General features: G+C 40.6%; 1 protein-coding gene across 3 annotated transcripts in view; it reads left to right on the forward strand.

The window, feature by feature from the left end:
• The window catches only part of cep76 (centrosomal protein 76), a 92354-nt gene that overhangs the window by 51819 nt on the left and 15438 nt on the right, over positions 1-25097 (forward strand). For all 3 annotated transcript variants that reach the window (XM_048260450.1, XM_048260449.1, XM_048260451.1), the window contains 2 exons: positions 6397-6585; positions 8898-9064. In XM_048260450.1, the coding sequence (XP_048116407.1) occupies positions 6397-6585; positions 8898-9064 (356 nt within the window). The remainder of the gene's footprint in view (positions 1-6396; positions 6586-8897; positions 9065-25097) is intronic.

Below are 25097 nucleotides of genomic sequence, written 5' to 3' on the forward strand. Positions count from 1 at the left end.
TGGACCTATCGGGTATCCTATATCCTGTCAGGAAATTGAAAGACAACCGTTTGTCCCGCCATTTACTGTTTATCCCGTGGGAAAGGAAAGGTTTCTGTTTCAAGTCAATCAAGTCATGATGATGTCATTAACACACTTTGTAGGCTTGTAGTAGGTCCTCATCCATCTCCAGATGTGTTAGCTGGATGTGAGAAATGTGTGTGTCAGCTCCTCAAAACATGGTTTTCAAACAGCTAAAGCCCTTCAGTGGAACTAGGGAACTAGGGAAATCCCATCCCTATGATTGTCCTACCATCGCCTATTGCTGTCCCCATGCTCGGATTCCTGCCCGCGCAGCCTAGAGACCCACTACTTGCTCGATGACAACTCCTAATCCCTATGGACAATTCATCCCCTACACTGGACTATTTGAACTTAACACTAAATAGGATTCATCCATCATACTGGTTATGTAACCATCTAACCACTTTGTAACATATACCTCAGGTGGCTTTAAATACCATGTTCTATTCTCTGTATATAGACCTTACTGTCCTGTAACTGACCCCAGGCAGATGGGTCAGGCCCTTGAGTCGTGGATCTGCTTAGGGTTTCATCCGATATGTTTCTCCAATTCTTGCGAGTTTTTCCTCGCCCCTGTTACTAATTGGCTCTGTCTGAATGTTTAACACTCTGTAAAGTGTCATGAGACATGGGTAATGTTTTGACGCTCTATAAGTGAAATTAAGTTGAAATTGAAATTCTGAGAGCACACAGGCAAGCAAATGTTTGGGCACAAGATACAGTGCCTGCTCCAAAGATTCTTGACTCACTATCACTGGGATGGAGGCAAATTGTTGATGGGCAATGGGCTCCTGTTCTGTCAAAACTTCCACCAGCACCACAGGCTGTTGTGGAGCTTGTGAAGTGCTGTTGTCTTGCCAGCCAATGCAGTAGAAGGTGTTCTTGCAAGAGTAACAACTTACCATTCACACAACTTTGCAGGTGTGAAGGCTCTGAGGAGATGTGCACCAATATTATAAAGACAGTGACAGTGGTAAGGATAAATACTTGAGTGACAATGTTTTGTTGAACTCTTCAATAATGAAACAAAATGCAGATTTTTTTAATGTTTTTCTATTTTTTTCCATTTTTTCTCCAAATTTCTTGGCAAATGTTGCAAAACATATTTTGTAAATAGTCTGTATCTCACTTGTCTACCTTATTATGTGTATATTTATCAAAAAAATTGACCACTTTAAGCCTTTATATTATTTGTCTGCATATATTGTCCACCATCTTGAATTTTGGCACTGAAAATGAAGGAAAAAATTGGAAACAGGTTGTTTTGTATTCAATGGGGTCCTAGCAAGTAAGAAATCACCAATTGCAAAAATCTATATGAACCGTTCCTAAAATTGCATGATTCCCCATACTATTACTTTAAGGCTTAAAATGCACATTGATAAGTACATATTCCACGAACACTAACCTTGGGTCTCTTCGGAGTGTGCTGAAACAATCAAATTATCATTCTGTGTTGTTTCATTTCACTATGTTCACGTCTCTGTTTAGCCTAATGTTTGTTCTGTTTACATTACAACCTCGCGGTTGGAACGGTTTCAAAATAAAAAAGTGGTTTCAACATAAAAGCCCCGAAACAGAAAAGGAAAAGGCATAAGGAATGCATTAATAGTAATATTAAAAAAGATCGAAAAACGAATCGAATCGTGACTTTAAAATCGAAAATTAAATCGAATCGAGGATTTGGAGAATCGTGACACCTACCTTTTCACAACTAATTTTTAGAAAAAGTTTTTTTATATGCTGGATAACACATTGGATGAATTAATTTATAGCCTGTTGTTTTAAATCATGAGATCAATTTCATTCATCTTTTGGGATGAATTTGTCAAATACAAATTAAATAAATAACTTGTAATATGGTAATATGTTAATGAATAACTTGGTATTTGTACAATGCCATAAAAGTGTGGTAAACTGGTAGGCTACCAATTATGAAAGAAAAGAACCATAGCCTCAATAACTTTCAATAACTGCATTTACCATACACATCTAACTGTAGCCTACACTGGCAGATGTTGACATATCAAAAAAACATTGGCGTTTGATCAGCATTGGCCATCTGATCCAAGGGGTGTGAGCGAGTTTTCCTTATGTTGATCACATAGGCTACTGCTGAAAAGACAGTAACGAAGGAAGGAACAGCGCTGGGCAAGACTTCTGCAATGCAATGTCAGTGCATTACGCATCATTAAGGCCAGTTTTGAAGTCGGTGGATGTGTTTTAGCTCTTTAGCGATCTCCAAAGCCTTCAGCTGTATGCTCTGGTAATAAACATTCTGTCATTATGTTTTTCAGTCACATCATATCCACACACTCTGCCATCAATCTGTTGGAAACAAAGTAGCCTAGTTTAATTGCCACACAACAATGTTGGTGGTATTTTTTTGTAGCTCAGTCCAGTATTAAATAAATAAGTAGAGTTGCAAATCTTCATGGCTCGGATGTGAGGTGTCCCTGATGATCTTGGTTGCTCGGTTCAAGCTGCGTTCAGCATACAGAGAGTGGACTGATGGAAGGTCACAACCAGTGATGTTGGAGGCTTTGGTGACAACTCTCTCTAATTTCCTCTTGGTGCGACTGTCAGAGCTCCCATACCAGACGGAGATTAAAGATGAGATGATGCTTTCAATTATGGCTTTGTAGAAGAGCACCAAAAGGGTTTTGTTGGCATGAATGTTGTCTTAGGAAATAAAGTCTCTGATTTTCCTTTTTGATAAGGTGTGTGGTGTTAATGATGATCATAGTCTATGGTCGGACTGTTCAGTTTCCCCATGTGTGTTTTAGTTTCAAGGTAATACTTTTTCTCCTTAGGACCTATGCTTGGGACAGGCCCTTGTGAGTCTTGGAAAACATCAGTATTGAGATGATCAGTTAACTTGAATGCAAGAGTTTTAAACAAATTTGTGCAGCGTGCTAATGATGCTAACCAGATTTATAGCAACTAGTGCAGTGCCCGTTCAAAACATGCCATTCCTGTAGAAAACCCATAGACCAATTACATGCAGGCCTGCTTTAAAAATAGGATGATGGGGAAAACATCATTCCAGCTTAGCATTCAATAATCAATACTGAATATTATATTATAATGTATTATAGCCTATAATTAATGTGCAGTAAGCATAATTTAGGCATGGCTGCATGTGACATTTTTACAGATCAAAATGACAGAAGCCTAACAGCTGTTATGAGTTAAGACTATATGTTTATTGTTAAAGGAATTATCCGGAGTAAAATGCACTTTAGATCAATTTACGGATGATTGGGAGTACATACGTTGAGTTGACATCCAAATCATGTCATTCGGATGTGTTTTGAGAAAGTTCGATGTTACCGTTTTTAGTCAAAACTTGTTAGCGTGGAAGTGAGAAGGGCATATTATTTCGCCGCTACAAAACGCTATTTTTATACCTCTTCTACAGTTCCAAACAACATTACACTTACGTGGTAGTGAGTAGAGGGTCCCTAAAGCCAAACCGAAATATCCCGAGGTCTTTATGTGGTCGGATAGAGAGTCCAGAATGAATTTAATCAAGCCAGTACCTTTCCGGAAATGTTGCCATCTTTGCTGCCATCTTTAGGGGAAAGTCCGTAGGAGTCGATTGCCAAGTGTGCTCTGGAAATTCACAATTTCGTCGCCATTTAAAAAAAAAAAAAAAACATAGTCCAGTCCATACAACTTCATTTCAATTTCAAAAGAAATACTGGACTATGTTTTTTTTTTTTTTTAAACGGCGACGAAATTCATTCTGGACTCTCTATCCGACCACATAAAGACCTCGGGATACTTCGGTTTGGCTTTAGGGACCCTCTACTCACTACCACGTAAGTGCAATGTTGTTTGGAACTGTAGCAGAGGTATAAAAATAGCGTTTTGTAGCGGCGAAATAATATGCCTTTCTCACTTCCACGCTAACGAGCTTTGACTAAAAACGGTAACATCGAACTTTCTCAAAACACATCCGAATGACATGATTTGAATGTCAACTCAACGTATGTACTCTCAATCATCCGTAAATCGATCTAAAGTGCATTTTACTCCGGATAATTCCTTTAAGCTTATTGAATAACTTCCTCACAGAGAAGACAAACCATTTTGTGGAATGCTGCATAATCATAAGAAATTTGCAACGATGTGATGTGACTCAATCTCTGGTAGTCTATAAGTGACATTACGCTCTGTCTGCCACTCGTTGACTGTAGTTAATAAGCTTAAAGCTTTGATGTAAGGCTATATGTTTAGCCTATTGAATAACTTAATGATATAGAAGACAAACTATTTTGTAGGCACGTTGTTGCAAAATTTGTGGAATCATTTTATGCAAGCAAACTGCATACAGGGAGTCTTTATTGTTGATGTCAGACATGATGATTATCCAAAACATCTTGCATCTTGACCTGTGCCCCTGATTCAGTGCTGCCAAAACTCTGCTTACCCTCTCTGTCTCTGGTCCTGCTCTGTGCTGTGTGAGAAGGGGAGTGGCTACAGTAGAGCGGAGAAAACCAATGTGTGCTTCTTTTAACTCATTGGATGCCAAGCTGTTTTCGGAAGCTTTGGCCTAGAGTGCCAGCAATCTGACCATTGTTGATGATTTTTGTATAGCCACAGCATATTCTGTGTTAATAGCTATGAACACATACCATGGCTCGTTTAAAAGGTGAAACTTTAAGCTCTCAGTGGGTGCAAACCGTGTATTTTTACACGCCTCTCTTCCTGAGAAATCCCAAGCTAAACAGTGGCTAGTTTTAATCAAAATCGCTGTTTTTTTCTAGAAATGGAGATATAATGTCTTTCATGAAATATGAAGTGTTGCCTGTAAACTTTCCGGGAAGTGATCATCGAGTTTTCGATTGTCATATATTTCATTTCCATTCATCACAGAGTTCCCAAAATCACATATAAGGTGTGTTAGAGTGTCTAGTTTTGGAATAAAAAAAAAAAAAGCTTATGTTTTTGGCACTCAATGGGAAGGAAAAACTTAATATTACGTTTTTGGCACTCAATGAGTTAATGATATATTTAATGATATATTTTACATTTCTTATCCAAACAACATCAAACTTGGCACTGCACTTACTCATGCCCGTAGCAAGACATTTAGCACATTTGAAATCACTCGGACCATCGGTTCGAGAGAGATGCGAATAAAAGACGCAGGCAGACAGACGTTCCTGCAATGTATAGATAGATTTAGCTAGTCATCTTCTATGCGGCCACCATTCAATCCGGAAAAGTCATATAACCATTCCAATGACTTCGAAGCTGTTAAGTTTTGGTAAATTAAGCTAAAAAAAAGCATAGTTCCCATTTAAAGAGCCCTCTCACCAATCTGAGTTTAAAAATGGTCAGTAGTGGGAACCGGATAACCTCGGATGTCGCAACCTCTAGTAGCCTCGTCTTTGTTGCCTTCATGATTTCCTTTTAAAAGTTTCTTATATTAAAAAGGAGAAACACAATGACATGAATCTGCCACTTTTTTGTCTCTCTCCTGCATGCACAAGATGCGTTCCCAATTAAGTAGAGTAAGTAAAGTTAGATTTGCTACGTGGTGGAGATTGAGAGGACCCAAAAAGTATCATCCTTGCATGTAACATGATGTTGGTCCATTTTGACATGGAGATTCTCGAGGAAGAGTGAAACACAGTTTGCAGTAAAGCTATTATTTATTGGCTAAATTTGGGTGCCCCCTCTATCCTTTTGTGTCCTTAGCACAGTGTGTGATGCGCGTGGTGGGAGTGGCGGCACTTTTCTTAATTATGTCTATCATTCCATGGTGCAGTCAATGTGACTGGGCTGTTCTTCTACTATGGAGGCATACTGTTGTAGTAAAGAATGCTGTTTGGCATTTTCCTAAAATATTCAAAGTATTCCCTGAAAATGACGTCAAATCAAAGTGAACTTTATTGTCAGTCAGACCATTCAACAAGTAGAACAGCACAGTAGAATGAAATTGCGTTTCTCCACACACCAATGTGTGTAGGTAGAGGCTGACAAGACAAAGTTTTTGCAAGTATTTCAATCTAAACACAGTCTGAGGTGCGATGGGCATGAACGTTTAGGGCGTGTCTGAATTCACTTTCACTATTTTAACACTATTTAAGCATTTATGGATAGAGCATCAAACATTTCATAGAGGGGGTGTCCCACTCCCAGTTCTAAGTCCCAGTTTTGGAAATGGGTTTTTACTGTTTGCCTAGTTATAATCTGCTGAAAATGTATATGAATAAATGTGTATTTGCTAACAGGCATGGCATTTCCTGTGTTCTGGATTTGTGTGCATGTAGGTATGTATTTTTGTGAAAATGATTTAGTTTTCACTTTGTATTATTACAGGATGAGAATGGCATGAATCGACCTGTCTGTTCATATGTACACATTCTTCGGGGAGGTCGGCTTCTGGAATCTCCACGCCAGGCAGCCCGGTTTGTAAGCCTACTGGCCCAGGAAAGGGTACCTGTGGTTGGAGGTGGCAGCTACCATGAGCAGTGGTGCACTATGATGGCCTTCCTTTGCAGGAATAAGGTCTGACTTCTTCCACACTTTGGTTGTGGCTATGACTGCACCCACGGAACAATCATCTCATGTATATTACACATTTCATATGTAATAGGCCTTCTATTAGCAAAGCATTTACAACTGTCTTTGAGTGGGTATAGGCAGGGGCGCTGCTAGAAAATGTGGGCCCTATGACAGACAATAATCCCCCCCAACACACACACACACACACACACCCGCAAGCGCATATGAGATGGAGATTCGGCAACATGATCAGACAGAGCGATGGACAGTGGCTGACTAATCATCGCTACCACCTCTGAATCTCCACAACATCCAAAACCAAAACGCAGATACCGTATAGCCACAGAACAATTAAATAGCCATCAAGCAAAACAGCAAATAGGCTACATGGTGGCGCCTACATATATATATATATATATATATATATATATATATATATATATATATATATATATATATATATATATATATATATATATATATATATATGACCACACAGTTGCTTAATTTGGCCTATAACAGCGTAGCGCAGCGGTCAGATATTCCACAAACAGGTCACAGAAGGTGCACCCCACAGCCTACTCCATAACAAAAAGCAACCTGTAACTCACCCATTAGAAGTTCACTCTACGGGCCTTCTGTTCAGCAAAGTCATTGATGATATAGCAATGAAATCCAACTGCTGTTCTCTATGGAGAGTATGGCCAATACACTCAATCATTCTTGTCCCATCCTAGCCTACTCCTTACTGTAGGTAGCATAACTTCAGCATTGCTAGCATCAACGCCAGCATCAACATTCGAGGTGTTTAAGAATAACTATCCAATTTCATTGATTTGGATTTAGCCTCCACCAGTTCTCGTCTTTCTTTTCTCTTGTGTGTGTCTCTTTTATGCTTAAGAGAGTGGTATAAATAGCTGTCAATCACAGTTAGCAAAAATGTTGCGGAGGAAAAAAAGATATCTGAGAACTACTGTCACGATGTTGAGTGATGAGCCCGAGTAATGATGGGAGGGAGCCCATGTCGGGAGTGTAGTGGAGGGCGCTCCGCAGCACCGTCGGTAGTTACGCAACTGCCTATCTGGGGGCCCCCTGTCAGTGCTGGGCCCTTACAATCATCCTACTCCCCCCACACCCCCAACCTCCACCAACCTTTCAAACACTGATGGCGATGAAACTTTCCTGAGAAATTCTAGGCCATTGCGTTCCATGAAGACCGGTTAAGAAAAAGCAGATTAATGTGCAAGTGTGTCATTTTATTTCTGTCCTCTGAAACAATCCTTGTCAGACAAGAAGTAAATAAAAAATATAGCTGCAAGCAGCAATGAGGGGGCCAAGTAGTTAGGCTGGAGTTGCCTACATATTACATCAGACATATGGCCATAAGCTGTCAGAGCAAGTTTCATATGTCACTTCCTGTTTGGCGGCTCTACAGCAGATTTCGATTGGCTGTGTTAAGTGTATGCTTGTGAATATGGCTTCAAAAATCAAGACATATCTAAGGCTCAGTCTGAAGTTCATCTGTGCCAAGTTTCTTGACAAACGGACAATGTCTGTGACCTGGCTACAAAAAGCAAAAGTTTTTTGAGGCTTGGTCTGAAGATCATGTGTGTCAAGTTTGGTGTCCAAGTTGGTATCCAAGTTTCCATCATGGCAGAAATTGACGTCATAGGGTTGAACTCGGCTTGTTCCAAGGATTCCAACGATTCCTCATAATAATAATAATAATAATAATAAGAAGAAAATGTACAAACACAATGGGTGCCTACGCAGCTTCACTGCTTGGCCCCCAATAAAATGTAGATATTTTTAATGTAACTATTGCAGCTGGAAAGTACGGATTTTGAATGGAATAGCTATACATATATAAAAGGTCTATTTGCTGCGACTACTGTGTTGAAATGCCACAACATGCTAGGTAATCCTGAATTCTCATATTTGAACGGAATTCAAATTTATTCAGTCCTCAGTTGCATAAATTAAAAAATATTTGTGCAACTGAAGGCTGTTAATCAGTCGATTGCACTTAAAATTGCACAATCAAATGGCTCACACTGCAAGACAGCAGACCAACAATTCTGATGCCAGAAATCCAACCTCAGTCTGGAACTGGACCGTTGATTGTTAAGTCCTAATCAGGCGGATGGGAATTCAGCCCAATTCTAAAGTTTGCCAGGTCCACCTGAATTGGGGATACAATTTGGCTAAAATTGCACAATGTCTGCCCGGTTTTACACAGTTGCATTTATTTATTAACAGCTTCTCTCAATTACTTGTATGTTGAAACATTTAACTGATGACGTGTTTCTATACAGGGAGACTGTGAGGACCATGCCACCCTCTTGTGCAGCCTACTTCTAGGTTTCGGCCTGGATGCCTATGTATGTGTCGGCACAAAGGCAAGAAACAATCCTCATGTGTGGGTCATGACCTGTGGCACTGATGGCACTGTCACCTTTTGGGAAAGCCTGACTGGTAATAGGTGAGAGAGCCCCCTACTTCATCATACCCTGTAACAGGTTCATTCATCATGAAAGTGAACACTTAATGGAAGTGCTGCTGCCCTGCTTGCGCACCCTCCCTCACAATGTTGAATGTTGACACGCACACAAAAAATTGAACTGCTTTGAGTGAAGTGCGCTCGCGAGTTGCGCTCCTTCTGTCATTAATAGCCTACTAGATGCTCTTGTTCACACTGAAAACAGTCCTAGTTTGTATAATAACCTGAAAACGTTTTACAGTTTGTGGTGTGAATGACTTCAGAATAGTCATTAGTTGGTTGTGCACTGTTTCCCGCTCTCCCGCTCAGTATTAAGCTAACAAATACTCCGGTTTTATTTTTTTGCGAATGTTCTTGTGGCCCTGCCAAAAGACAAACACACACACACACACACACACACACACACACACACACAAACACTTACTGTATACCGGCAACACAGTTAAATAAGAATGCACTCACTACTGCAACATTTTGAACGGCAGATTATTTTTATATAGGTGAATATTTAGTGTTTTATTTTTAGCTCTTTTAAATGGCCTGATTGTAAATAGGAAAGCAAAGAAGTATCATCTAAAGCACCATAATACTGTCTCAGAGGCAGTGCTGTAGGAGGCGGCCTGATTCCACCCACCCTGCTCGTGACAGGGTAAAGCACACCACCACAACATGCATCTCCATGGCTTGAGGAGTAGGATTCCTACTTAATAAAGTAATCTTTGCTCACACGCTGTTAGTAACTGTAGTGTGATTACTGAATTTAGAAAAGTAACGCGTCACACTACTCATTACTGACAAATGTAATATGATTACAGTAACGCGTTACAGCCAACTCTGGAAAGGAGTCATACATGTATATTCCATGGAAGTTGAACGGGAATTAGAAAATATGTTCTAGTTAGCTAAGAATTTAACTTAACAGCAACATGTAGCCCTTGTTACAACCTGACGCAGCCATTAAAAAGTGCTGTAGCCCAGATGGCAAGAGGTTGGCGGACCACTGTCGGCCCATTGGTGACAGAGCTGGCGGTCCGCTGGCATTTTGCTAATCGGTTCTCTGGTGGTCCGCTAGCGGGTTGCAGACAAATTGCCCAGTATTTTGCCACTATTGGTCTAAAATCTTTTTCATTTGTTCAGTTACAGTGGGTTCTCCTTTAAATTGACCTATCGGAAGCCGCGCCCATCAAACGTGGATGAGCCAATGGCAGTCCATTAGCTCCGCACATGTAGACAAAGTCCGACAGCTTCACCTTACGGCTCCATAGAAATGCATTGGGAGCCGTGATTTTTTTCCGGTTTTATGGGATTGTATAGTGATGTAAGTTGAAAAAGGATGGTCAAACGACATGTGTGGGATTAACGCAACACCGATACACAGAATAATGGAAATTTAGGATTTCTAAATGAAATCAGGTCTGTGGCTCTGTAAAAGAGCCTCTTGGGTTGTAACTTTTACAGACAGGCTTACAGCTACCATTGAAGTTCTAGTCAACTCTGGTCTGAGCTGTCGGACTTAGCAACAGTAACTAAGGAGGGCGGGACTTCGCGAAAGGTCAATTGTCTGGCTTCACGTGTGATTCTCACATGACCTCACGTGTGAATCGCGCGTCTTTCATTTAATTTTCTCCAATGAAGCTACAATGACCCAAACAACCACCAGGTGCCACTTGCGAGCAGGGTTAGGAATGTCGGCTTTTGCCGCTTTGAGTCTATGTGTGCCAGTATGCTACAGTATGGACCATATTATTTACCCAATGTTTTTTTTCAGTTGTTTCCACAATATTAATTTCGATGGCTGATAGGCCTACACTATGTCTCCTGCGACAGTCCCAACATTTAGCACTATAATCAAAGAATCCAAAAGTGAATTAAATCCCGAAGCAAACTGAAAATCTTCTGCTTTTAATATAGCCTACTGATACGCTGCTCCAAACGACACGCAGTCTCACAATTAAACTTGTTATTGTTTATGAAGGTGTCTTTGTTATTTTTATGAAGAGGCATCTGGCTGTTTTGTTTATGTTTGTTTTGCTTTCATTAACGGTTTAGCTCATGAGGTCACGACAGGTGCGGATGATGTGAGCGGGGGTCCCGGGGTTTCTCCCCAGGAAAAAATAATTATGTTTTGACTGCTAATAACACCATTTTTCAACACAGTTTTCGGAAAACAGGAAAAGCAGTGCCCGTCTTCTGTCTGAACATTGCCTACCTGCAATAGGCTATCACTTCACTGCTTGACACTACCCTACATAGAGAAATGTTGCACGTTAACAATTGGAGAGAACCTTCCAAAAATGATTTATTGTGCATTAGCAAAATCATAGCTTTTGGTGAACGGAGATGCAGATCATCACCCTTATTAATTTGTTTGCGCAACAGCCAGTTCTCCAGCAAGAGTGAAATAAATGTTTTAAAAGCTGTGTCATCACCATAGGCTATTTGCTACGATATTTACTGTACCTCTGTTACAACAAGTCGTGACTTATACCCATTCAACTTTTAACTTAGGCTATAGGCCTACAAGAGTCTGATTTCGTGTGTTAGACGAAAGACCTGTTATTTCCATTTTTGGATTAGACTAGCCAGTCTCTATGCTGTTTTCATGGACATCAAAGATCCGTTTCGTTCGTTGTTTTAAATAATGTTTGTTGCTTCTACACACGTCATCTCCAGTGGTTTCCCGTTTACCAACAAAACTAGATGCGCGTGCAGTCGTGGGGCAGAAAGACGCTTTGTGGCCGTCCACAACGTTATAAACTTAACCTAATAGTCAGCTGCTGTAAGCTAGAATTGGAATTTTTTTGTATAATAACATCTCATTTCAGACTATATTTCAGAGTTTGCCGTTCATTTGCATTGTTAATATCACATCGTATTTTGTCATTTTTGGCGAAGACATGCATTCCGTTAGGGATATTGAACATATTGAACATTCTCTAACCATCGTGAATTCGAATTGGTGCAATTTTCAGCACAAAAACTAATTTAATTCTTTTCATGGAGAGCACTGCTATGCTGTTCTATGGTGCTTTCTGCCTCTTAGTTGCGCACACATGTTTTCGTGAAGTTGCATAGAAATTCATGTACAGTATGCAGACGTGCACATATTGAATGAACGCTGACACCACTACCCCTGTAGCCTAATTGCATGTGTCTTTATTTGATAACACTAAATTAAGAAATATTTTCTAATCAGGAAAATGTTTTGTTTCTTTTTCTCTCGGTCCACGGTTCCATAATAGGCTACCGTTCAATTGCGCCGCAAATTATCCGCGGACTAGCAAGCCTGCAGATCATGCTAGGTAGTACACCGAGTTTTGCCATGTTAACCTATTGAGACTGACGGGCTGTGGGTTGTAAAAGGCACTTCACATTTGCACGATAGAAACATGATATAAATGGGAACACTTACTATTATAGCTATACAAATAGCAGAATCAGTGCCGGCCAGAGCCTTTTGGGGGCCCTAAGCAGAATTTGATTTGGGGGCCCCCTCCCACAACGCAGAGTGACCTGTGCTTGGCGATAATTGACAACTTCACACTATAATGTCATATTATAAATTAATACAGTGAGGTTATGTATTAATACAGTGAGGTTATGTATTAATACAGTGACTGATTATGAACTACTGTCCCCCTGGACACAGATGCATAAGGACTCGGTAGGCTCATTCAGTAATCCATCCTTGCTCACATGCCAAAAATGTTTTGGGCCTCCGCTCTAGACTTCTGGCCCCACATATGCTTGGTAAACCAATGTATTAGTTGTTATTTACACCAACCCTGTCACCTTTTAATCTTAGAGGGTACTAATTTATTTATTATTTACAGATTTATTTGAAGCATTCATATTCAAAGTGAAGCACTAAGGGTGGTTTACTGAAGTTGAATTGACAAATAACAAAATACAACAGCATTTGTATTTGTTGTAAACAAGTACATCCATCTAATGACTTGTTTTTTCAACAGATTTGCAGAACAAATCAAGAAATGTGCATTAAATGAGCAATCTTCAACTACAAAATAAAACCAAAATAGACAAACATTAATAATCAAAAATAAAATGTCCCAAAAAATAGATTATTCCTACTTCATTCCTGGCTTTCAGGTATCTGCAACTCTGCAGTGGACGAACCTGCAATGATTAAATAAATACATAAATAAATAAAACAAAAACTATGTTAAATGTGTCATGTCATATTAACAGGCTATGTAACCATTTGCCATCAAGAAAACCTCACCTTCTGTGTCATCAGCCATGGAGGCAGACACTTGATGAGGTAGAGTTAGGTAGTGGTAGAGATGTGCTCCAAAGTACTTCAACAGTGTCTCTGAAAAAAAAAATATTGCGAAACTCGAGCAGAATGAGTTGATTTTGCTATCATTACTTACACTCATCAACAAGCAATTCCACATGTAACAATTCATATTCTATTGGCAAATGAGGCATAATCAAAAGTATACTTAATTGCAGTATGGTGAACGCTTAACATGGTGATCTACTGCAGCCTAAATATTAGGGTAGCACCGCTACATCACTTAACCTGACTCGCCATATGAATTTCGCTCCGCCTAGCTCCACTCATCCATCTGGAACCGATCCATTGGAATGGTGTTTCAGAAGGCTGGGCCTAATAAAAAATGCTTGCATATGATTGAATAAGCCACTTGTCCGTCATCTATTGATGTGCTACTTCAACCACTCACATCGAAGCCAACCCGTGACGCTGATAACAGTCTCACAGTCGCTTCTACGCTATGTCACATCTATGAACATGGTATATTTTCTCAAACACTACCATCTCTCTCCAAAGATCTTCGAGCGCACGTACTGTTCCATCTTTGCCTATAAAGCTGGAACGTTACCGATGCCCAGAGTCGCTCTTGTCAGTGGGTTGGGGTTGGGACTGGGAGCCTGGGCTTAGCCTGCTGTTGCTATCAGACTTACCACTATGAACAGTAATAAACTATCAACACTTTCAGGTGCGAAATCAGAAACAATCCCTGTGGTAAATTTGCCTTCAGCTACAGTACGTTTTCATGTAGATACTGTAGTGCTAATGTCCACTTCAGTCAGCTAGCTAACTTTAATTTACAACATAAGCCCACCTATGGCTAGGGTACATGCTTGATTAAACATCCAAAACAATCCCAATATCCTTGACATCTGAAATACACCTAGATAAATATATATTAATGGGAGACATTTCTCCCTCGTTTCTGTGCAGTAGCCTACTAGGCTGAGCGAGTGGAGGAAGAAACTACTGCAGGTAAGAAACGAGAGACACGAATACAACTCGGTAGCCTAATGTTAAAACTAGTTAAACTTCTCCATCATTCCAGTTTCATTCCATTCATGCCTACGGACTGTAAGTAGGCTAAATCATAAAGTATGAAAAATGCGTTTAAAAAGCAAAACGTGTGCAGCACCAGGATTCTTGAAGCAACAGTATAGTGAGGGCCATTCAAGTATTTTCAAAATGTAGGCTAGTTAGTTAATTTACTCGCGTTTGGCGAGGCGAGTGGGTGCCTATTTTAAACCCTGTACCAAATGACGACTTGTCACTCCTTACGCCCACCAGTTCCTATGGCCACTTGGCTGGTGCGAATGCAAGTCGAAAAACCGGCCGCACCCCCACCCCCGAAGCGCACTAAAGGCTTCTACATACCTGACGCACCCAACCGGTAGCGCGACAATGTGACGTCAAAATGACGTAGATCTCTCTGGTGCGCCAGGGTTTTGGCCGGGTAGCACCATAGACAGTAAAAGAATGGACGAACAGACTCCGTCGTTTTCAATGGGAGGGCACCGAGTCAAATAGAACGATTTTTCAGTTGGTCCCCCCAGTACTGCGCAGACTCACACTTAACCCTTTACCCGCCAAAGTCGCAAAATTGCGACAAACAACGTCACTGATTAAAATAGACGATAGATCCATGTACGGTGACATCTCATTTGTACTCTCCACCACTAGTTGGCATAGTTTTGCACAAATTGAAGCAGAAATACACCAAATGTTGAAAAAAAAATTCTCTTATTTCTCTCTTAGTATCGGGTCTTTTATTCATCTGTTCTGATTCTAAAGGATCAAATCTGCATTTTGGAGGATACGATCGATCGTCTATTGGCAGTGATAGTCACGGAGCATCTGTGAATGGAGGTGCGTCTTGGCGACTTTGCGACAGTGTTCACTACCAGTGTTCACTGACAGTGTTCACATCGCATGCTTATTTCGACCCTATGCCCAACATAGCTGTAGGTGCCAGTGGTAATAGTGATGATCGTGTCCATAATGGACGTGGTATTACACGCGATTACACACGAGAAACACACAAGAAGACGTGCATTTCTTCCAGTGGCGCAAAAAGTGGGTATGCGCTATATGCGGCGCATAGGGGCGCAGCACCGTGGGGGCGCAGCAGCGATGGTAAAAATAATAATAATAATATTTGGTATATTCTATATGTAGTTACTGTTGTACGTTTCTAAATCATTTCTGCATTTCCTCAATGTTAAATAACATTTTTAGAGGACTAACAGGCTAGAGTAGGCGCCCTAGCCTATCTCATAAGATTCCATCATAGAATTTTGACATAGAAAAGGGAGTGGGGGCGCCGTGAGCGCTGAGTGAGCAGGTACCAGTAGTGAGTTTTCGTCTATGAAAGATGGATACAGCAAAAAAAAAAGAAAGAGGGAAAATGAGATGGCATGTCAAGGGATGCACAGTAGTTAAATAAGTGGATGGTGAAAAGCAACAGGTAGGATTTAAAGTATGACGTCTGTGCTTGGAGGCTTGCAAATATTCATGTTAACAGACTAGCGTTTGCTAAGCATAGCTTCTACCGATTGAAACATTAACCTATTCCATTAAGATGGCTACCATGCTCATACTGAACTTTTAATGGCAAACTGCAAACAGAAATGTCACGCTAGCAACAACTCATTACATGTTTCCATTTCCTAACAATCCTAATATTAATAGCTTAATATTGTGCTGATAATGTGGCAAACAAAGGCTAGAGTTGGATCAGCCTTATCCTTTGTGAGCAACAGCTGGCAAAAGGACGTTATGAGAACCGTTTAGACTCTCTTAAAGTCTTAAAGTGACAATGCACCATTTGACAATACTTCAAGTTCAAATTGTCAGAATTTCTTAAAAAATAATAATTTACACTAATAAATTATGTAAATTATTGGCCTTTTGTTTTACTTTAGTTGTTTGTGTTTTTTTTTGGGGGGGGGGGGCGCCAATTTGTTGTTGCATACCCCTCAAAAAATGGGTAGCTGCGCCCCTGATTTCTTCCATAACACAGAAGCAATGCAGACCATAGTTTTGCACAAATTGAAGCAGATATACACCAAATGTTGAAGAAAAAGTTCACATGTGATGAAGTCTTGGGTCTGTTATTTGCCTAGTCTGATTCTGAAGGAGAATATCTGCCTTTTGGAGAATATGAGCGATCGTCTAGTCACGGTACGTCTGTGAATGGAGGTGCGTCTTTGCGACAGTGTTCACTAAGCATACCATGCTTATGTCGACCCTCTGCCCAACGTAGCTGAAGGTGCCAGTGGTAAAGGTGATGATAGTGTCTGTAATGGACGTAGTAAAAATAGGGCTCTGAAGAACTACAAAGTCACCCGCGATAGGAACTGATTTGACCAAGCTACTTTATTGTATAGTAGAATAAGGTTTGTGGTTATAGTAATAGTTTACTATTGTTGGTTTACATGTGACTGTTTTCCTGTTCAGGTGTTATGTGGGTGAAATGACAAAAAAGTAAGCAAAACTGCTCAAATATATGTTCAACATCCAGTATTTACTGAAATGTGCAAAATTCGAGGTGGTTGTCATCCAGTGACGTCATAAAATGCAAATTAGATGTGTAAATTTACCCCCTTCATAAACTTTTGTCCATACTCAATGATTTTCACATTTACAGTAGAACTTTATCTCTGACCACTTGCAAGCCATGGCCTTTTGAAATTTTGATGTAAAAATCGAATGATGTTTTTTTTAAAACCTGGCGCCTAAAGGGTTAACTTCGTGACGTTAGCCATCGAACTGAATCTTGTAACTCATATGATGGATACACAGAAATTCTTCTCACACTAACTTCGTCTTCAAAGTCATCAAAGTTACATTTATTTACGTATTATTATTATTAATATCATCCTCACAAGTGAAACCAAGTCGTGTTAATGTTGAAGCTACCACACATGATCATCTTCAAAAACAGTCATGCTAAAACAAAACAAAAAAGTTATAGCCTTGAAGCTAATCTTCTTTCCACTTTTCCGACCTACGGTCAATCCATCGAAAACCACTGAAATGATTATCGTTAGTGCCGTTTTTCATTAGGTTTACTTGCCTCTATGCAATGCTTTACTTTAACATACAATGCTATACAGTGGGCATCGCTTTCAAATGACCACTTCATTCGCGCATTACGCGGCGTGAAGCTGCGTGAAGCTTTAGTACCACTTTCAGCCACTGTGCGTCGCTCTGCCACTGTACATCGCTCTGCCTGCCGTCCCTTACATAATTGTTGCAGAGAGTAATCCCAGCCTACGAATTCAATAACAAAATAAATCATGCATAATTAAACATTACCTCGATTTAGGCTACTTGGGTATGGCTTAAGGCTTGACTACACGAAAATCGAAATTGAAATTTGCTGTCTACATTATTGTCAGTGTTGGGGTTAACGCAACCACATAAATCAAAACAGTGGTGTGATAATTGAGCCAGTAGAGAAATAACTGTTCAGAATTAATCTGTAGCCTTGGGTAGGCTTCTGCAGAAAACAATGTTGTTGCCGATTTAATACTATCTGGCGCGTTTTTAACAGGCTACATAATAGAGGCTTAGACAACTATGACCCACGTTTTGGTTTCAGAAATTAATTTGCCCTACTTCTTGACTGCAATGTAGTCAATTGACTGCTTGACATGTCATTTTTTATTTTTCTGTACAATAAACAATTACATCTGCTTTATGCCGCAGAATTACATTCATATTTGGCTGACTGCAGACGCTTTACCACTTCCTCCCCATATTCCAAGATTAAGATAGTATGAAGTGCTTTTTGTATAGGCTACTATCATAAAAAAATAGTTAAAACGAATAGCTATTTGCAATTTGACAAAACACTGGTCCTCATTTTGCGAATGCGAGGGACGATATGAGCCTGTTGCATTTAGTTAGATGTCCGAGTCACGATAATGTTTGAAAACCACTGTCTCGTAATCACAATAATTTAACACACGACAGTTGGATAACCTACTTCATCATGTCCCCATGCCTACATTTTTGTGAGTAGCATAGAGATCGTTAAAAACAATAAAGTATGGCTCTCCGTTTGGGACATCGAAAACTTATATTTTTAATAGACTACCGTCGAAGATGCTGACTTGCAAAAGCCTCGGGATAACACGTTATCTCCACTATCATCAGTCATGCCCCTTGATCAGTGGGGAATGAAATAAAAGTTTGATAACCACTGGCTTAACAAGTTACCTACAGTCCAGAATACAGAATCTGTTGCAATATTCTGATGATCGGCGATGATATCGGCAAATGTTTGTTTTCCAAAGTAAGAATTTCACTTCACCATGCACCTTCGACAATACCTGGCCTACCTGGTATCATTACAAACATTATTCTGTGTCTTAAAACTGGCATATTTTATGGCATTGTGTCATGTAAGTTTGTTGCAAAATCTAGAGAAATGTGTGAGGTGGTCAGCGGGGGACAATTGAGACACACATTGGATTCTGTAATTTCGGCTTCATTGAAAATGAGGGTTTCCCTCAATGACCCTCCGAGAATAAATAAAGGTTGAATGAATGAATGAATGCAGGCTTGCCAAAAATAAAGGCATGTGGTTTGCGCAGCCTACAGTAAATAACAGACCCGCCAGAATGTGCGTTATGCTGCTTTTTTGCGAGCAATATGTTTTTGGTACCCTACGCACACTGCATGTTCTTAAATAACAATGATCATCAGTAATATTCGACCATTAATTTGGGTAAATGGGCAAGCGTGACCACCTTGATTGGCTGATGATTGTAACGCGGGCATGATTCCAAACACCTCCCTTACGATGATGAGTGACAGGTCTCAGAATCGTCGCTACACAAGGACGGAAGATGATGAATAACTGGGGCCGAGGCTATTCACAAAAGGCTTTTATCTTACCACTAAGAGTAGGCTACTCCTAAATCGCACTTAAAGATTTTAGATTGGAGTTTTCTCTAAAAGTTATACACAAAGCCTTTCAGACAACTCCTAAACTAGGAGTGAGTCTTTCGTGGCTATGGATGACGTCATTACTCATGCACAAGCTTGACTGAAGTGACCACCTTGATTGGCTGGACGATTGTAACGCGGGAATTCCAAACACCTCTCTTCCGATGATGACTGACAGGTGACAGGTCGGAGAATCGCGGCGCTACACAAGTAGTGCGAAGGACGGAAGATGATTAATAACTGAATAAAAAGGCCTAGCCTAAATGAATAAAGAGTAAGGCAAAACAAATAGCTTAGTAGCCTAATGAAACATAGGCCTATGGATTGATGCAGTAGCCTACCTTTGCAACATTATTAAATTAATCTGTCACCATATCCCTAGGCTAGGTTTGCAAAGAGGAGAACATTTTAATTTGATTCACAATGAAACGTTACATTTCATTTACATGTTAACAATGAGTAGTTTTGGTTGTTCTTGGTGGCATTATTGCATCCCTTTTATGAATGCAAAATTGTTCCCTCGCGATTGGAAGCTCCTGTTGCGCATAGGCTATTTCAAAACATCGCAACGTAAAATGCCACAAAAAAGCTGTTTATGAATAGGTCTTAGTGAGTTAGGAGTCCTCTCGACTTAAGCTGTCCCAGACTTAGGTGCTACTTTTAGGTCTAAAATGCTTCGTGAATTACTTTTTGTGAAAAAATTAGGAGTCCTAAAGTTAGGAGTGACACGCCCATTATTTTTAGGAGTTGCTCCTAAATTCGCCAGTTAGGAGCTACTTTTAGCCTTAAAATTCTTTGTGAATACGGCCCCTGAATAAAAAGGCCTAGCCTAAATGAATTAAGGCAAAACAAAACAAATAGCCTAGTAGCCTAATGAAACATACGGATTGATGTAGTATCTTTGTAACATTATTAAATTATTCTGTTACTATGCCTACGTTTGCAAAAGAGAACATTTTAATTTGATTCACAATAATGTTACATTTAATTTACATGTTGACAATGATTAGCCTAGTTTTGGTTGTTGTTGGCGGCGTTATTGCATGTTAGTTATGCCTACAATGCAAAATTGCTTCCTCACGATTGGAAGCTCCTGTAGCTGCATAGGATTTCAAAACACGGCAAAATGCCGCAGGTTTGTGAATAGGTCTGTGAGTAAGGAGTCCTCTTGACTTCTTTTAAGCTGTCAGAGGTGGGAAGGTGTGATTTGTTGGGGGCAGGGCCGGATAAACTGGACACAAATGTCTGATGGCCCCCCCTCCCCCCAGCCAACGTGAATCGGGTGGTTAGTTAATAGGCCTATTGTGAAGATTTTTCCTGCCATCTAAGGCACGAGTGCATCTGTGAGGCCAAGCCTCACCAAGTAGCTCGTTTGTTTACAACTAACATTCCATTTAATTAAACTGCTTTATAGGCTATGCCAAAATAGTTTTCAACATTTTGAATATTAGTGTCGGGTGAATTGAAATGTTCTCAAAGTAGCCTTATGGCTGAAAGCTGCTTGGGACACCCCCCGTCAAACAATATAACCATACAAACTGGCGCTTCCTGCACTCATTGTTTCAAAAGGAGTAATTTTGGCTTTGTCAGAACTGAAGAGCTGTGGATGGCACGCACGGTATGCCCAATGAAAATAAATTAACGCATAGCATAACACAACACAACACAGACCCGCTTCTCTCTGGCGTCAGTCACTGACATGAGCGAAACACAGAACCCGCTTCTCTCACGGCAGTCACTGACAGTAACCTAGAATAAATGCATGGGGAAAAACACTTCCCCATGACAAAGACATCGTAAAACACTGAAAGTTAATATTTTGTCACTAGCAACATTCATCTGTCCTTTGTCAAATGTATTATGTTCCAAGTACCCTATGTAATTCTGCTTCATAAAGTTGAACAAATACATTTACTTATTTCACAGAAAAATATAAATAGCCAGTCAGTGCAGAGTTGGTAAGTTATGGTAGGCCAACTTGCAGTGAACATACAAACAGGGGAAATTATTTCTCTTGCAGCTGAGTAGCCTCAGGTGCGATGCGTGGACATAAGGCCGAACATGCAAGCGCCAGTGAATCGTGCTCTCACGACAATCGCGCCGTTAAACTTAAATAGGTTAACATCACTCTAAGTTAAGCCTTCAAGCAAGGAAAACGATGATTTGAAGACATCTGTTTCGTTGGAAGGGCAAGGGGTAGCAACAGGGCAACACAGAGACAGGCCCGATGGCAGGGCTGTTATGAGAGTATTAAAATATGGGATATTCTACGGAAAACATTAAAGCGGCAAGACAGCGGGGAAAGTTAAAATCGTGATAAACACGGAAACAGTTGGCATGCATTGTTTAGGTCCCCGTGCACAGGGATTATTTATCATACTATTAATCACATATGATTATTTGTGAAATTGTGCAAACAGGCGCAACACATTTGAAAAGGAAGGACTGGTAGCATGCAAGCTCACGGGAAAGATTGATTTAAGAACGTTATCACAAAGTGTGTGGCTGTGGCTTGGGCGGAAGACAATTGGCAGGGAAGGGTCATGTCTTTTTTAACAATTCTGTCGGAGGGTCATTGAACAATTTCTAGCAGGCAAGAGAGGGTCATGCAACTTCCAACTGAAGCACTCAAAATTCCTCCGTGGCCCCTTCAATAAATAACGATCAGTCCCTAGATTGCTGCTGGGCTATATGTCTTGGTTCTGTTAACAACTCATTGTCAAGCGCGATAGCCTATCTGGCGGTTGCATCCATTACAAACAAACATGCAATGTGAACGTCTGGGATTGGGGAGAGCACTAAATGCTCTACTGAATAAGCACTAAGTCAAACCTTTAAATGAAAAACACTCTTTAATAATCCAAAAAATAAACCGCTAATGAAGTAAACTTGTGACCATCAAAAATCGTTTATATCGTAGACTCCGTGATACCAGGGCGTAACAGGAAGGCATTTGGCTGAGCAACGGAGGTTAATATGCTCCATGTTTTGTCCAAATGATAACTGTCTATCATCGTTGCACTTTCGGAGAAAACCGAATGATTCATTCGTCCCGTTTCAATCGTCCGGTTGTACCTACTCAAAACGCAGATAGAACCTTATTATTCTAAGGTAGCGAAATAGCGTTCAGCATGATTCATGCCCAATTAATTCCCCTGTTAAAGTGTTAGCCTTTGTAGTTTGGTTTTAAGTGATAGTCTATGATAAACGGCTTATGGCCAAATATGTGAAAACGTTAAAATACAGTAGGCGATAAACCGGAAAAAGTTGACAGTGATTTTTTCATAATCACTTCGGAGGGTCATAGAAAAATGTATTGCTGGCGAGGGAGGGTCCGTCTTTTTTTTGGACTAATGCTCCCAAAACTCCTCCGGTAGCCCCTTAAATAAATAACGAACAGTCCCTAATGAAGTAAACTTGTGACCATCAAAAATCGTTTTATCGCCTGTAACTCCGTGATAACAGGACGTAACAGGAAGGCATTTGGCTGAGCAACGGAGGTTAATACTCTATATTTTGTCCAAATGATGTCTGTCTATCATCGTTGCACTCGGAGAAAACCAGAATGTTTAATTTGTCCCTCGCCTCTCACGGCTGCAAACGGGATTCACTCGCAGTTAACCAAATATTTCTTTATTAGGGCAGGGCAGGGCAGGGCAGGCATATTTCTGGCTATTACATTATTTCTAAACCAGTCTGCTAAAGTCTGTAGTGAAGTCTGTGTAGGGTTTTCCAGGCTCCATTTCTTTGTACGAGACACCCTGCTCACTTGAGCAATCTACCGGTTGTTTGGGTTGTTGCAGCGTCTCACTGGAAAAATACAAATTAAAGTCGCGTGATACCGCGTGATTCCACGCGCGGACCGCGAGTGAAGCTGGCCAAGTCGAAGCACTGCCCACTGTAGGCTACATAGCTTTGTTCATGAGTTTCCGTGCCGGCTGGACTGAGCTCCTTATCCAAACAGTACGGTTATCCCCCTATGGTGCGTTAGCTTCACTACAACCGGACATGCTAAACATTCTTCTTACGGGAACCTAACGTTACGTACGAGGTACTAGAGTCTTGTTTTGCCTTTTATTGTTTATGTAGATTACACAGAAGCTACAATGTCGGCACAGGATATATGTTATATGAAGTTATGGTATTTCAAAAAAATCCTAAAATGAATGGGCTTCTATGGGGGTTAGCAGAGAAGTGGTCCCTCCAGCTTACATTGATTCTTCTACTTCCGGGAATTCGCCTGCCCCCTTGGGTAGCACACGGTAGCGCACCACTCATTTTTTTCAGACGAGCGCGACAAGGCGGAAACAGGAAGATGGACTAGTTCGAGGGCAAGCGAGAGTTGCAGTGTTTTGTTACAGTCGTGAATTTGTAATAGTTTGCTGGATAAGTTAAAGGAACCGTATGTAGGATTTTGGCCAAAACTGGTACTACAATCACTTTCAAAATACTGTAGAGCGGTGTACACTGCAGATGTGGTAACTAGAGCAGAGCTGGCAACCCAGATGCCGAAACACTACTGACTTTGTGATTACTAGATAGGTGGAGGGTGGCGGATCAAGCTAAAACACAAATATTTAAACATCAACATCAGTTGAGGGCTGCAACGATTTCCTAATGTCTAGTGACAAATCAGGGCCATTTTATGATTAATTGAATTTCATTTCTTACATACGGTTCCTTTAACAAAGTTACCAGTGAGTTGCAACACATGGAATTAAAAGGAAAGAATAGAAACGATTTATTGTCAAAGAAAGGATATCTATTAAGGCTCCAAAAGAGCCTCTTGGGATGTAACTTTTACAGACAGCCTGAATATAACTCGGAATGTCAGTCACCAGTGACTGTTCCCCCCCTGTTGCGTGAGCGATGTATTGCATTTCACCTATCGGCCGCGTTGCTTGCATCCACCGTGTATACTATGAAAGGGAGCACGTCGCTCACGTTGCTAGCGTTGCTTGCTCGTGTTGCTCGCGTTGACTCTGTAAGAGCCCTAAGACACTTGTCATTTTCCTTGTATACAGACCCATGGCTAAACAGGACAAGACTTAGGGCCTCCTCGACGAGGAGATTGCTAGTCCGCAGATCATTTCCGGCACAATTGAATGGTAGCCTATTATGGAACTGCAGACAGAAAGAAAAATAAACCAAACATTTTCCTGATTAGAGACAAGTCTACTTGTCAGTCTTGCCCGTCCAATTAGAGGGCTTTCCTTCGTTTACGTTCACCATCTAAAAAAGACGTGCAAATCAGCACTCTGCTGAGAGCTCAAGAATCAGTCAAATTGCTAACAGCCTAGCCCGGTTGACACCAGACCTTTCTCAGTTGTAACTGAGAGTGGGTCTGGGGAAGATTAATTCACAGCCCATTTCCAAAGAGCGTTCCCAAACGGACGCCGATCAAAATGCCTCCGGACGCAATAGGAGAGATCAAAAACCACTCAGAGCAACGAAAGAGACAGAGTGATGGGAACACACAATTTGCAAACAGTTTACTGTCTAGTTGTAGGGAACCAGGAAGAATGAAACACTTTTTAATTAAACGTTTGCTATTTTACAAAGACATCGTAGGCACTGAAAGCTAATATTTTGTCACTAGCAACCTGCATCTGCCCTCTGTCAAACACAATTGCATTTTCAGCTCTGAACAAAACTGTTCACGTTCAAACGAGCATTTTGTTTCATTCGTCCTTTCTGGCCTGCCGTGACAAAGCAGGCATGGGAGATGAAAGACTGAAACTTTCAAAGCAATTACTGCCAGAA

The sequence above is a fragment of the Alosa alosa genome, chromosome 13 (genome assembly GCF_017589495.1).
Source record: "Alosa alosa isolate M-15738 ecotype Scorff River chromosome 13, AALO_Geno_1.1, whole genome shotgun sequence".
NCBI lineage: Eukaryota > Metazoa > Chordata > Actinopteri > Clupeiformes > Clupeidae > Alosa > Alosa alosa.